Source organism: Polypterus senegalus, chromosome 8 (genome assembly GCF_016835505.1).
Source record: "Polypterus senegalus isolate Bchr_013 chromosome 8, ASM1683550v1, whole genome shotgun sequence".
Classification (NCBI taxonomy): domain Eukaryota; kingdom Metazoa; phylum Chordata; class Cladistia; order Polypteriformes; family Polypteridae; genus Polypterus; species Polypterus senegalus.
In genome coordinates this window covers 178,409,228-178,424,579 of record NC_053161.1, presented here as the reverse complement: position 1 = coordinate 178,424,579, position 15,352 = coordinate 178,409,228, and the positions used below count along the sequence as shown (strand labels likewise).

At 42.9% G+C, this 15,352-nt stretch overlaps 1 protein-coding gene across 1 annotated transcript; it reads right to left on the bottom strand.

Moving 5' to 3' along the window:
* LOC120533510 (zinc finger protein OZF-like) lies at positions 1 to 15,329 on the bottom strand. The gene is made up of 3 exons (XM_039760429.1): positions 15,218 to 15,329; positions 8,318 to 8,782; positions 1 to 2,053 (listed from the first exon to the last, which is right to left on the bottom strand). Exons 2-3 carry the CDS (start codon positions 8,769 to 8,771, stop codon positions 936 to 938), a joined length of 1,572 nt encoding a protein of 523 aa, XP_039616363.1. The 5' UTR covers positions 8,772 to 8,782; positions 15,218 to 15,329; the 3' UTR covers positions 1 to 935.
* Between the last annotated feature and the right edge of the window lie 23 nt (positions 15,330 to 15,352).

The window sequence follows — 15,352 nt, the reverse complement described above, 5'->3', positions numbered from 1 at the left end:
TGCTCTCGTTCTGCCACAGCAGACATTTCCAAAACTGTTCATTTTCTGTTTTTTCTAAGACCACCATCAAAACGTTTTGGTGAGCCGAGAGATCAGCGTTACAGAGACCACCTTCACCTTTCTTTACTTTCAGATATTGTGTAGTGGGCACAGATGAGCTGGTCACGTGGCAGCTTGTTTTGTGTCTTATTATTGATGGGCTGTTAATTAAAGAAAAAGAGACAACTAAGAGGCCAGAGTCAAGTTAGTTTAAATTAAGGCAAAAAGAAGTTCATTAGCAGCAAATAAAAAAACGGGTCACTGATGAAGATGGTTAGAATGAAAACCTGCAGCCACTGCGGCCGTCCAGGACTGGAGTTTGACACCCCTGTGCTAGATGATTCTCCATCTAAAAGCTTACTCTCCACTACAGTTATGTTTAATTCGGAAGTTAAGATTATATTTCTCGATTGAATTTTTGTGCAAGACCTTCCTGGAATATTGAAAATTCATGATTGGCTGTGTAAACGTTAGCAGTACAGGATCTCCTGGTTACCTTTAGTTGACCACTGGACTGTATCCAGTCCACTTCATTTCTTAGTGAAAGTACGCTTTTGTGGTCTTGTCTGTTCCATTGTGGTGGGACAAGCAACACTATCCATCTGGACTGTCACCACAGTGGAGGTCTGCTCTTCATAAGAAGATTTTTCATTGTCGCCAACACCTTCATATGCTCTACTGTCACCAAGGCAGAGGATGGCAACTTCTGCTCCTACAAGATGAGCGGCCAGTAGGATTTATTTTTTGAAGATTTTTATACTCCAAAACTAGCTTTGCCTTGATGCCATTTGGTGCACAGCTCATGCAACTAAGCTCACCACGTGAAGGTACACAACAAACCTTGAGGTGTAAGGAAGGCGACTCGTCACTCGTTCCTCTTTTTCATCTCCTCTAACTTATGGTTTCTCTCGAGTGTGAGTTCTCATGTGGCTCTCCACACAATATTTCCTTGAAAATCGCTTTCCACATTCAGAACAGCAATAGGGTTTCTCTCCAGTGTGAATGACTGTGTGGCTCTCGAGATGGCTCCTTTGTAAAAATCGTTTCCCACACTCAGAACAGCTGTAGGGTTTCTCCCCAGTGTGAATTCTGTTGTGGGCTTTAAGGGTGCCCCTTTGTGAAAATCGCTTTCCACATTCTGAGCAGCCATACGGCTTCTCTCCAGTGTGACTTGTCATGTGACTCCTATAGCTGCTCTTGAAAGAGAATCGTTTGCCACATTCACAACAGGAATATGGTTTCTCTCCGGTATGAACTCTTTTGTGCGTTTCCAGTCCGTCTCTTTTTGAAAATACTTTCCCACATTCAGCACAGGAAAAGGGTTTACCACCATTATGAATTCTTTCATGTTTATACAGATGGCTCCTGGTTGAAAATCGTGCACCACACTTGGAGCAACAGAGGAGATTTTCCCCACTGTGAGTTCTCATGTGCTGGTTAAGATTTCTCCGGTCACAGAATCTTCTCCCGCATTCTAAACAGCCAAATGGTTGTTTTCCAGTATGAATCGTTATGTGGCTCTCGAGGCGGTGTCTCCTTGAAAACCCTTTTCCGCATTCGGAACACTGGTAGGGTTTCTCTCCAGTGTGCTTTATTCTGTGGCAGTCGAGATGGGTTCTTTGTGAAAATCGTTTCCCACATTCGGGACAGCAATGGGGCTTCTCCCCAGTGTGAATTCTACTGTGGGTCTTAAGATTGTATTTTCGTGAAAATCGTTTCCCACACTCAGAACAGCCATATGGCCTTTGACTTGTATACTTCCACTGATTGCGTTTGTCTTTAGATTCACATTTCAGACTTTTCCTTGGTTCTTCTGAGTGTGTACCATTCAACTGCTGTTGAGCATTAATTGTGTCTGTCCTTGTTCGACTCACAACTCGCAGAGAACTTGACTGCAAAGGGGACAGGGATGTCAATTTCTCCTTATTTTCATCATTTGGTATCTGTTGAGACTTCGCTTCAGAACAGATCAAGACAGATAAAGATGGGGAAAAGTCGAGACTCTCCTTTGTAACTGCAGAAAGACAAAAGAAACACATGATTGCGAGCAATTACATGAAGTTGACAAATGTCAGCTATTTAAATATTTTAGATGGCATGGGCTGGACAGACATCCCAGTCAGGAGAGGGGATGCTTCCTTAACCGGACAGGAGACTCCCAATAGGCAGATAAGCACCCTGGCTGGGGAGGAAGAAGGGATCAAACCCGGAAGGAAGGACCAAAAGGGATGGACGGACAGCCCACTGGGAGAGAAAGATGTTGCTGGTGCTGGAAGCTTTTTATTCCCCCAGCACGCTAGATGACAGCAGCCCTACTGGCCATAGTCAAACCAACTATTACACCAGTGTGCACGTGTGACCAGAAATAGAAAATGTATGCGTTGTTTCCACTGCTGTAGGACTTGCAATCACACTCCCAAACCAGACAGTGATGCACATTTCTTAGCAAAATTTGCACTTTCTTGACAAAATTTCTTTGGAGAATTAGTGTGCGACATTTCAGTAAAAATCGGTCTACTGGGAGAGTAGCGGTTTAATGCAGGCAGGCAGACAGACAGACAGACAGGGCTACCACAGTAGGTGCCCCTCACTTTACACGTGAACACACCAAAAAAAACGATTAAACAAATGCAAATCATATCACTCAGGTGCCACAAAGACATAAAATTATATACTGTATGAGAGGCAGACAGTCTAACCAACTATTACACCAGTGGGTGCATGGGGGACCAGAAATAGAAAATGAACGTGTTGTTTAGTCGGCACATAGCAGAACACATCGTCTTTTCTTAAATTGCTTACTAAAATTCGTGGGACACAATATCAAACAAGTTAGAAAACGTATGCATGGCATAACATTCTGGTTTGTTAGCAGATATGAAAGTTCAATCTTTGTAACGAGGAGTCAAAAACAACCGTGAGAACAGACTGTAATGCTACTTGCCAACATGAAAACAGCACTTTACAACATCATGTGGTTAAAATGTGGCCTAAATAGGCTTGTGGTGGCTCAACAGCTTTCACTGACAGCAAATACCAATTCAAGTCATGTGAAAATGTGTGTTAAAGCTGGAGGCTCTGTGACTAACCGATGTTCAATTCTCTTAAATGCAACATTTTTGAATGTATACCCTTATACAATAGCCAATACCAGCATAAAATCACTATTAGTATTACCCTATGAAAGGAAAAATACAACTGCAATATATATATGTTAGGGTGGCACGGTGGCACAGTGGGTAGCGCTGCTGCCTCGCAGTAAGGAGACCTGCAGGTTCGCTTCCCGGGTCCTCCCTGAGTGGAGTTTGCATGTTCTCCCCGTGTCTGCGTGGGTTTCCTCCAGGTGCTCCAGTTTCCACCCACAGTCCAAAGACATGCAGGTTAGGTGCATTGGCGATCCTAAATTGTCCATAGTGTGTGCTCAGTGTGTGTGTGTGTGCCCTGCAGTGGGCTAGTGCCCTGCCCGGGGTTTGTTCTTGCCTTGCGGCCTGTGCGTTAGCTGGGATTGGTTCCAGCAGACCCCCCCGTGACCCTGTAGTTAGGAAATAGCAGGTTGGATAATGGCTGGATAGACATGTTTCCCATTTAGCTATTAGTTAAAACAAGTCAAATGGCTTTATTGTCACACCAGGGTGGAGTGGTGGCATCGAGGCTAAGGATCTGCGCTGACATCCAGGTGGTTACTGCCTGTAATGGAAGGATTTTTCTCTGTAAAAAGCAAAGGTGAAATAAAGAATCAGGAGAGCAGATGGGCGTCGGTCGCTTCAGTGCAAAGACCAGCTTCAAGAAGGGATGTACTGGGAAGATGGCCAAAGGGTTATGCTGACTTGTTTTTCACTTCGAGGGGCTTCACTACACAGCTCTTATTTTTGTGTGCCTTCTGGTACTAGGCGCCGTCTCCATCAGGACCAAGTGAAAAACAACACCGCGTCCCGTGGAAAGGTGTATACTGAAACTGATCACTTCTGTATACACTGCTCGCACGTAAGCCGCTTTGGGCAAGGACGCTCAATTAGTATATAAGGGAAGGTTTCACCCTCAGTTTCTTTGGAAGCTCAACCGTGGGGAATGTGCACACCGCCCGGTACTTTGATAAGGTTAACGAGTTGATCCTCTGACGAGACTGACATGCGGGCTCCCTCAGTCTACTGGTCTAGGATGATAGCTCTGGGTCTTTTGATAAGCACAAGTTTGTGTCTTTTGATATTACTGTAAGCATATACTTGTTTCTATAATCTATCGCTACTGCATTATACTGCATTATATGTATTTAAATGTTATAATTGAATAAGTAAATTTTATTGAAGTATCGGACCTCTTCTCTCTGAATTTTGCCCACTTATTCTAAAGAACCCCTTGAACCATTTTCCCAAATCAAAACACTGCCAAAGGAGATCCTAGGCTGCTGGGCTCTTAATCTGCTGTACGATGGCTGACCCTGCGCTCTGAGGCCAGCGGCGTAGCTCGAGTTCGTGTCGCTCGGGGCAGTGCTTCAATTTGACGCAGATCTGAATATGTTAACCTATTTAAATAGAAAATTAAAATGACCCATAGAGAAAAATTAAGATAAATTCTGCATAGATTTATTCATATATAGAGAAATAGCAAACATTTTTCACATATAATTATTTATAAGCATCAACTAGAAAAGAATATAATATAGATGCACTGATAACCCATGTTCTGATTTTTAGTGCAATACAATTACGCAGCGAAAACCAGAACCAGTGTAGTGTACAAGTGATAGGTGTGGATGTTTTCTGTGCAGAGCAAGAACGCATTCGGATTGATAGTGAAACGAAATTATAAATTGTAAATTAGTTGTTTATCTTCCTATTATTATCAGTGTAATGTTTATTTTTGTTATTGCCTCATAAGTTTCAACTGCTGTGTCTGATGCCGTCACAGAAGGACAGTCTGAAAATTATTCTTGAAATATTTGTGGAAAAAAAATCTTTTATCTTTCACGAGTGATATTTTTCCAAATCCTGCTGCTTACACACGAATTGTACCGAGCCTTTTGGCCAATAATGCCGCCCCCAAAATTGTGCCAGCCAGGGCAGACCGCCCCCTCCTACCTATGCCACTATCTTACGCCAAGTTGTATTTGAAAACTAACAAATTCCTGATGCAAGAAATTGTACAAGGCGAAAAAAAAAAACACAGCAACAAACAGTGTTATGGTGTAACATTCCCCAGGGCTGCGGTGCAATGTGTACATAAATAAAGGGCAACTGCAAGACAAGTGAAGGACAAGACAATAAATGGTAAATGAGCAGACTGTAATAGATTGAAATAAATAGTAAATAATACAAAAAAAAAAAAACACACACAAAGAATAGCAACAAATGTACTACACGTAAATGAGATACTAGGAGCAGATCATGCAGGACAGAGTTCAGTGTCCAGACAGCCATGGGGTAGATATGACGGCAGAACTCGTATGGATACTATGGGACCTTCTAGCAGATGGAAAGGAGACAAAGAAACCATGAGAAGGGTGGGAGTGAGGGGTCTTACACGATGTTGTAGGCTTTGCAGAAGCAACGCTTTATAAAGAGATCTTTAAATGGAGGGTAGAGAGGTCTCAGTGATCTTTTCTGCTGTGTGCACGATCTGCTGTAGGACTTTGCAGTCACATTCATAAACCAGACAGTGATGCAGATTTCTGAGCACAATTTTCACTGTCTTGACAAAATGTCTTTGATGAATCAGTGTGCCTCATTTATATATATATAAAAAAAAAAAAAGGGGTCGGTCTACTAGGAGATGAGTTGTTTCATGAAGGTGGACAGACATGACTACCACAGTAGGTGCCCCACATTTTACACGTGAATGCACCAAAATGACGCTTAAACAAACGCAAATCAGAACTCAACAACAACATAAAACTATATATGAAAGGCAGCTCATATTTCCAAAAAAAATCACCAGCACAAACCCTGCAACCCAACAACATCCTTTGGTGCGACACCACAAAGCAGGTGGTTCTCCACGTTGCAGGAGAGGATCGAGGAAGTAAAATATGAAGCCCTCATCTTCGAGTGCAAGCAGAGGGGATGGAGTGCCTGGATGTTCCCAGTGAAAGTCAGCTGGAGGGGTTCCCAGGGAGTTCACTCACAAGTAAGCGAGTGTCTTTGGGGCTTAGAGGTCCAGCTGGTAGAGGACAACAGCAAGCAGATGGATAACAGCATTCAGGTGGCTTTGGGTTAGAAGGAATGAGTAATGAAGAAGAGAGCCAAGTGGTAATTAGATTAGAGGGGACATGGAGGTAGATCTAGGCCACTGGTTCTACTGTAAGGCTCAAGTCACCGAAACATCAGGGTTATAAGTGGGCTCCTCCTTTCACTGGCTATGACGACTGACAAGACTGGTGCAAGTGCTACAATTGGTCTTTTGACATGGTCAAGATGAAAGGTTCTATTAAACAAAGGCGGTTTACAAAATTAAATGTATGAAATGCAAAGGGCTGTGTCTGTCACGTCTTTACTCACAAACTACTGGTGCTAGGATCTTGATCTTGGTGTTAATCCTAAGCTTATGATGCGATAAGTGCTGAAGCAGCAAGAAAGTTGGGTAGTCGCACCCTCCACACGGTTATCAGGGTTGGCAAACTGCTCAAGAGGGCGACATGGCAGAAAGGAAAAGAACATCTGCCAAGTGTGAAGTGCACTGCCAAGTCCGCTCACGGGAAGAGGAGGAAGAAGAGCAGCACCATCTGCCGATCATCAAGGGTGGGATACTGAATGCAGACGTAACAAAGGTGGTGCTGGTACAAACTGTTCAGGTCCTCAGGGCAACGTGAGCACTAGGATGGCAAAATACAGTGCTAGACACCATGATGGCACGAAGAAGAACAAGTGGCAAGATCTACTGAACATCAACCCAAACGCAGCGACATGAGATGAGAAGACACCGGGACACGGAGTAAAGCGAGAGGTGATCCTGAATACAGAGCCATAGAGCAGCTGACTAATATTATAGGCCATCAGCACGCCGGACACAAACTGCAAAGGTCTCGTAGTCCGTCACACGCTTACTCACAGAGTACTGGGGCTAGAACCTTGATCTTGGGGGTCAATCAGAATCTTATGATCTGACATATTCTGGTAAATTAAAACAAATCTGAGGTGGTGGTCTCTTGTAAAACTTACATCACCCACACGACCAATGACGAGCTGAAAACAAAACTGCCTCACCAGAATGGAAGAGCTCCACTGGCTCTTCATGAAGGACCTTTAGCAGGTCACACGGAATTAGCAGGATGAGTGTGGCACATCATGGAGTCAGAAACTTAACGATATGCTTGCTCCAAACCTGACATTTATTAATAGATGAGCAGATTATTTGGAAATGGAACTTGGCAAACTGGAATTAGGACATTATGTATGTCTAAGGTGCCGGTGTTGTTGTTAATGCATTTAAGGAGGACACTATTTATTTAAGGGGCCAGCTTACGTTATCAACGTGCCCATGGGCAAACCTCTACATGGGAAAGGAATTTCAACTTCCAATACATAAAACGCCACCTTAACCAAAAATAAATAAAAATGTCTTAACTCACCTACAGGAAATGTGTGGAGTCACCTAAAGAGGGCGCTGTGCACAGGAGGTCCCTGAGCTCTTTGGTTGTGAACTCCTCCATAATTAAAGAATGGGAGCAAACCCAGGAATACTAAAGTGATAGAATAGGAGACTTGCTGGTGTAATCAAAGGAAAATGGCAATCGAGGCAAGGGGTTAAATTTTAGGTTTTCCTAATAGCTTGTCTGGCATACATGTGCCCGAGGATCACCACCCAAGCTCTTCCCAGGTTTTGTGATATCATCTCGTGCTGAGAGGGGGCACTGCGGCCAACTGCCTGGTCTTTATTTTCCTCCACAGTCCCAAGAAACTTCCCAGTGAGGGTCAACTGAATCCGCCCCCCTCTGGACTCAGGGCTTCAAGGACGACCACCCTGATGGAGGCTCCATTTATCAGTAACCCGACGACCCCATTAACGTGGCCATTACTTTTGTTGTAACTCCATCAAGTGTTATTTTTGGTTTAAGCCTCCTAGTAAATGGGGAAGGCCATGTTGGCAACCAATAAAAATTCTCAAATTATCACCAGACGACTGCAAGTTACTCGTATATTGTTACATTTGAATACTGCTTTTAACAAAACTCTTAATGGAGGTGACAAAGTGATCATTGACATTCAGGCTTTACTTCCACAAAAGCTGATGTGTGTGTCGACTTTTTGTCTCCCCTGTATGTTCACCTTTAATCTCCACTCACCTTCTCCGGGCTGATCTGCAGATGGTGACCGGCTCTCCAGTGTTCTCCTTGATGTTTCATCACGGTTTTCTGTATCTGAATCAATAGCAGACTTCACGCTGACAGAATGTCCCTGAACAGGACAGTTTCTACTCTGAAGGCAGACTAATTCACTTTCACCTCCATTTTTAATCCGAGGCAAACCGAGGCACTGTGACTGAAAGTCGTCTTCCTCCTTGACTCGTTTCTGCATGTCACGGATGACAGGCTTCTCCTCGGGCTCTTCCTTAATGCCCACTGCCCCCTGTTCACAATCCTCTTTCTTAACGCAGGGACTCTCCTGCGTGTGGTGCACATGTCCCCACTCACAGTCCTCTTCCTTAATATTTACTGCCCTTCTCTGGGAGGAATTCCTGTCGGCCTGGCAAGTCTCCTCCGTCACATTCATGTCAGGTACAAGAAGTGGCAGGCTCATCTTCCTCCTCTCTGCGGAAAGAAAATATTGCAGTTTTAAACAAGCGAAAATAAAAAAGCCTGAACAACAACATTTATTTATATAGCACATTTTCATACAAAAAAAAAAAAAAACCTATGTGGGCAAAAGTGTGACAGCAATAAGGGGGTACAGGGAACAGGTGGTGGGTAAAGTAAAGGAAGATCTGAGGGAAGAGAGTCTGGCTGGGGAGAAGGTGCAGGATTGAGCTGCACGGAGAGGGGCGATCACACAAAAGACTCATCACTCTTTCACAAAATCAACCAGACATTAAAAAGAATGAAGCAAAGTAGGCAGGTGAAACACGGAAAGTGAAATGAACATTCGGCGGAATTACTATAAAGCAAGAAAAATTCAAAAGAAAGAAAAAGTTCTGACTTGGCCAACTGTTTCAGCGTGCACAGAATCTGTTCTGTCACAATAAATTCAACTCTTTAACGAGAGCTCATCGCGTTTCAATTGTAAAACAAGTAGCCTTTGCTTTTTTTTTCTTGAAACACTTTGTTTATTGGGACGGGACATCTTCACTATACTTTCTGAAGTGGTCACTTTGTCTTTTGATGATCGTTTTAGTGCTTTCTGTCTTGAGGAAAGAGCAAGTCGGTTTTAAATGTTAAACTGTTTCACTACAGGCCTTCCGACAGGCGGTTTTCTTATCATTCAGATGGCGACACGTATATTGTGCCACACTGTCACCTTATTTGATCACCTCCACTGTGTCTCATCATGTAAAACTGCAAGCATTTTTAACAACATCTTCAAAAATCAATTGTCTTACTTACTGAATTGTGCCACTTATATGGCTGTAGAATATTTGATATTGTATTAAACAATTATGCTTAGTGTTGGCATTTAATGCCAGCAGTGTATTAAACAACAGTTCTTGGTGGTAGATTTCACAAAGAGCCCTTACTGCTCTACAACAGTGTAAGAAAGGAATGAGTGAACTTTATACTCTCTATTGTGATCAAATAAAACACTGTACACCAGAGTTAGTTCTGAAGGGAGTTAAATTTAACTCTTTATTGAGTTGAACTTTTTTCAGACTTTTGACTTTTTTTCCCCCAGAGTTGAATGACTGGCACTTTTGAAAGTGTTAAATTAACTCTGTAAAGATTGGGACACAATAAACACCAGCATAGTGTTACGTTTTACTCTCTCATCGTTGATTTAACACTGCAACATTTGCTGTGCAGGAATGGCTATGTGGTGCCCCTCTACGGGGTGGTCCAGATCTAATTCTGCAGATCCAGATCGTCTGGATGACTTTGATTCACGTGGGGGCGACTCCAGTTCGGCATGAAGACAATTCTTCATGTCGTCAGTTCGCACACTTCTCGATTGTCCGGGTGATTTACTATGTAATAAACTTAAGTTATAGCATAATGAAAATTGCATAATTAGATCTGGACCACCCTAGATTATGCCTGCTATAAAAAAAATGCTATTTTTTTCGTTTTTACTCAATTTTCGTTCTCGTTTTAGTTCGTTCCCATATCGCCAGTTCTTATTTTTATTTAGTTTTAGTTTCTCCGTCTGCTTTGACTTCAGGTCTCGTGCTTGTGAAACGAGTTTAGTTCTAGTTCTCGTTATGAAAAAGATCACTGCTGGTTGTCCCTCCCCGAGAAGAGCAGGCAGATTCATCACCTTGAGAAAATGAAGACTCTCAATCGCAACGATCACAAAAGACTGAATTATTGATGCAGCCATACACGAGATTAAGAACTTTTGGGCAGGACCACCTCGTGGTTTGTTTAAAAAGACTGTGCTATACTGTGATGTGTAATCAGTTAATTTTAAATCTCTTATAAAAATAAAATAATTCTGTTTTGACTCATCATTCATGCATTCCTAAAAAATAATAATAATCGGGGCCGACTCTACGCTGGGGCAATGCCCCCTTAAACAAACCTCCTGCCCCCTTAAATCAAACTTTTAGAGGTTGACAAAGAAAATAATAAATTACCCACAAACTGAATATGGACAAGATTTACTACAGTAGCTGAAAAATCCACTGGAAAAGGCACAAATGACATGATAGGTTTCACCTCTTGTTCGCTCTTTCCCTCCTTGCTTTGTTTGCCTGCAGCTCACACAGCACTCGGCAGAGATCCCCCACTCACCCTCCCCCCAGCTAAACATCCAATCACTGTTAGTATGCAAATGACCCGGTGTCAGGTTTCTCAGTAGGCAGGGCAGAGCAAAATGAGCTGCGCAACGGCAAGAGGCTTTGAGGAAGCAGCAAATCTCTGTCATCAATCACAGCGACTCGTGAAATAATTAACAACAACTAAAAAATACATCTATATTTGTACAGTCAATGGGGGACTAGTCAATTGTTCTTCTCACAGTTTCAGTCTGGTAGAGAAGTGTTTCTTTCTCGATCCCACAAGCACCACTGTGAGCCTGTCTGCTGGAGGACCCGTGTCTGTCTGTCAGACCCCGACACAAAGCCTCGCCTCAGCTTTCAACTCTGCACTCAACAGTTTTCTTGTTTCATATACTGATGTAATCACAGCGATTTTAGTAAAGACTATTCACTTTCCACCCCAGCTTCCAGCAGCTCACAAAGGGAAAGTTAATGCTGTGAGATGCATCCTTTTTCCCAAGCTTTTAAAAAGTGTGACGCTGCCCTGCCAGTACCAATAGCAGTAGCAATGATGCTAGCATGTCTACTCCTGTGGCATCAACAGGCACTGCTTCTCCTGTACCTCTGCCAACAATTGCTGCCCCAAAGCAACCCGCTCAGCTACCCAGTGAGTTAAATGGTAATACACCATCCCAGCCAATACTGGGTAGTTACCCCAAACGTGTATTTGGTGGTACAACATTAAGATCATTCAATCCTGCCTGGTACCGCACACAACCATGGCTGGAGTACTCTGTTGTGTGGGACGCATGCTTCTGTTCCCCTGTCGGAAATATGGCAGCACTGTTAATGAGAGGGATGTAGTTTTTACCTTAACTGGTTTTAACAACTGGAAAGCAGCACTTGATCGAGACAAGGGGCTACAGAGGCATGTGTCCAGCCACAACCATGTGCATGCTTCAACCATCTGGACTGAGCATAAAGCAGAGAGGCCAGAGGGGGGACTGTGGATTCAATGTTGGTTGGTAAAACACAACTTGAAAAAAAACATTACTATGTACTAAGAGTATTGGTAGTGCTATAAGGTTTCTCTGTGTAAATGAGTTGGGGTCCGTGGGACTGCAGAAACCTTGAGACATGATGCAGCGGTAATGATGATGACATTGCTTCAGGTATTTTTCTAAAACTGATGGAATATACCTTAGAGAAGGATGAGAAGCTAGCAAGCATTGCTAAGGGTGTCCCATAAAATGCAAAATACACATCTAAGGATATCCAAAATGAAATTATCCAAACACTGGCTGACATGGTGCTTGGAGAGGTCAGGAAAAAATATGAAAGTGCTGATTCTGCAGGGTTTTGCCTCAAAAGTGATGGGACCAGGGATAGGTGCAATGTGGAAAACTTGTCTGTGATAATACGGTTTGTCAGAAATTCCATGCCAGAGGAGCATCTTATTGGGTTGCTTGACTTGCAACAACTTGATGGAGAGTACATCACCTCTGAGATCCTGTTACACCTTTCTGATGCTGGCCACAGTGCTGACAGTATACTGAGCCAGTGTTATGATGGGGTTAGAGGTGGGGTACAAGCTCTGCTCCAAAAGAGGCTTGACAGATATGTCCCATACATCCACTGCTACAACCACCAACTGCACTTAGTGCTTGTGCATGCCATGCAGAGTGAGTCGTGTGCAAAAAGATTTTTTAGCCTATCTAGTTCACTCTACAACTTTTTTCACCACCACTATGTGCTCAATAAACATGATGCACCTTGTCTAAAAAGGCTGCTTGAGATCAGATGGACAAGCCACTATGAGGTGAGGTGACAAGGTGCACTGTGGACAATCAAGAACAAATCCTTAGTATCCTATCTGAGATGACAGAGGATGACGATGTTGCAGTTGACCTGTGCACCGAGGCATCAGGCCTGCTATGCCAAATTAAGAGGCATCACTTCTTTGAGATTGCAAAGTTCCCAGTGCGGGTGCTTGGTGTCTTGAAACCAGCAAATGCTATTCTACAGTCTCAGTCAGTTGATCTGTGCAGTGCTTCTGAGGGTGTTAGTGCAGCACGGGACTCCTTAAAAAAACATCTGTGAGGATGACTGTTGGGAAGTGTCATCTCCTGATAAGGATAAGTCACATCCAACATAGAGAAGGAGAACAATGAGCAAACACCAGGGTCAAAGTGTTGTGCTCTCAGCTTTGGGCCATACAGACTCGGGTGACCCTACCATTTCCCCCATCAGTCTCTGAAAAGATCCCTGCTCAGCATCCTTGACAGGGTTATCTAGTCTTGCACCCAAATCTAGCGCATTTCTAGATCCCACCCTGTTGGGATCTGGCTGTGATGGCTGGCACTGTAGCAGATGTTGTAAGTCTGGAAAATGAAGTTCTTGTGGCAAAACAGATGCTGCTCAAAAAATGTCCAAAGGAAACAGACCTGTCCACTGTGTGGAAACTCCTGCAGGAGTACAAGGAAGCCTTTCCTGAGTTGCATAAATTGTGTGTAGCAGCCCTGGTCATTGGTGTGTCTTCAGCATCATGTGAGAGTTCCTTCTCCACTTTGTCACGGGTCCTAACCTCCTATCATCACACCATGTTACATAAAAGAAGGAGGAATTTGGTGATCTTGGCCCATGAGAAGTCCATAACAAATAACTTGGATATGATGAATTTGGAAGAGTTTTTACAAAGGGAAACAGGAGACTGTTGTTGTAGAGTGGATTGAGGAGAAAGGAGAGTGGAGCTGCTCAGGTGCAAACAGAGAGTTCAGTTGCTTGAAAAACAAACAAGCTGAAAACAAGATTAAAAGTTCAAATGTTCTGTTCTAAATCTGTTGTGTTCTACAAATTAGTTTGAGAATTGTAGGGAAAGACATGGTGAATTGTTTTTTGTTTTTTTTTAAATTACTATGCCAACCCTTTTTAGTCTTGTAAATATTGGCTATATTGAGAGGTCTTATTTTATTCTTACTTTATTTTGCAAATTTTTTGAGAATTAGGCCATCCAATTACGATAAATTTTATGTTGTTGGTTGTAAAGATCTGGATTGATATTTTATTTTATTTTTTTATTCTATTTTTCAATTTTATTTTTCAAGACTTGGTGAATTGATTTTTTTTTTTTAATAACTTGGCCTACCCTTTTTAGTTTTGTTAATATTGACAATAGTGAGAAGTGTTATTGTTGGGTTCGAATATATTTGATATAGGCCATCCAATTAAGGTAAATGTCATGTTTTTAGTTGTTATAATCCGATGAGGAAAATTTTATTTTATTTTTTGTGGTTTTATTTTTCAGTTTTCCTCCTGCAGGATTGTCACCTTATCGTGGTCAGGGGGTTTGCTTACCTCAGTGACCCTAAGAGCTACACCAGCAGAAGCTTAGCCTTCAGGTGGGACACCCAAGTTGGACAGGTCTGAGGGTAGAGGCCTGATGAAGTGCAATCCAATGACATGACAAAAACAGTTATCCAGAGCACCACCACCCCTTTCCAGCCTCCATCGCCACCATGTGCCCCCTTCACATTTCTGTCTGCCCCCTTAAATATGCCTGTCAGATAATAATCGTACAAATTCTGCACAACTAGTCATGTAGGAGAAGACACCAGTTGTGTTCTTTCACACAGTTGTATCACTCAGACAGCAAACAGCTGAAAATCGAGTTCCATCACACAGCCGTTCTTGTGGAAACTGATTTTTTTTCTTTCTTTCAATACAACCTGTAAAATCCCATCATCGCAGCAGTACTTGGTGCAGCAAGGCAAGTAGCTGATGAGCTTTAACAGCCAGGAGCCGCGGGGTCTGCGCCACCATCCCGCTCCACTCGGGACTGGACACGCACAAGAAAGGGATCATATTTGACTGTTTTTTCTGGTACGTTTCATCAAGGAGTTTAGGATTTAATAACTAATGCTGGTCAATCAAATTTGTAGTGTTTCATACAAAAGAAGAAAAGTAACGCATTAAAATGTATATGTAACATTTTAGTTAATGTATTGTGTAACGTAATATAACAAAGTTACTTTTAAAGGTAACGTTCACCAGCGCAGGTAACAGAACACATAGTAGGCACGCCATAACGGATGAAATAATAAAAAATACAGCTAACGATTGTAATTTATCGACACAGTTAAAAAAAAAAAGTTTACACAGAGGACCCCGCGATAAAAACAATCACAGATAACACAACACAGACTTTAAGACATCGCAGGCAGCTCACGGAAAAGAGAAAGGGAAGGCGATGAAGATAAATGTGCTGCTCGGCTCGGGCCTGACAGTGTAGATAATCCGCTCTCATTTTAAGTAAGTAAACAGCCCAATTTCTTGTACTTACCGCCCGCCGTGCCCTTGGCCGATTTGGTTCTTCTTGTAAAAGACGCCGCGTACACACGCTCCGGTAGAAGTTCCGCTCGTAACGTCACACCTCCCTGTCTTGTCCAGTTGGGGCGGAGCGCCAGGAGACTGGCAA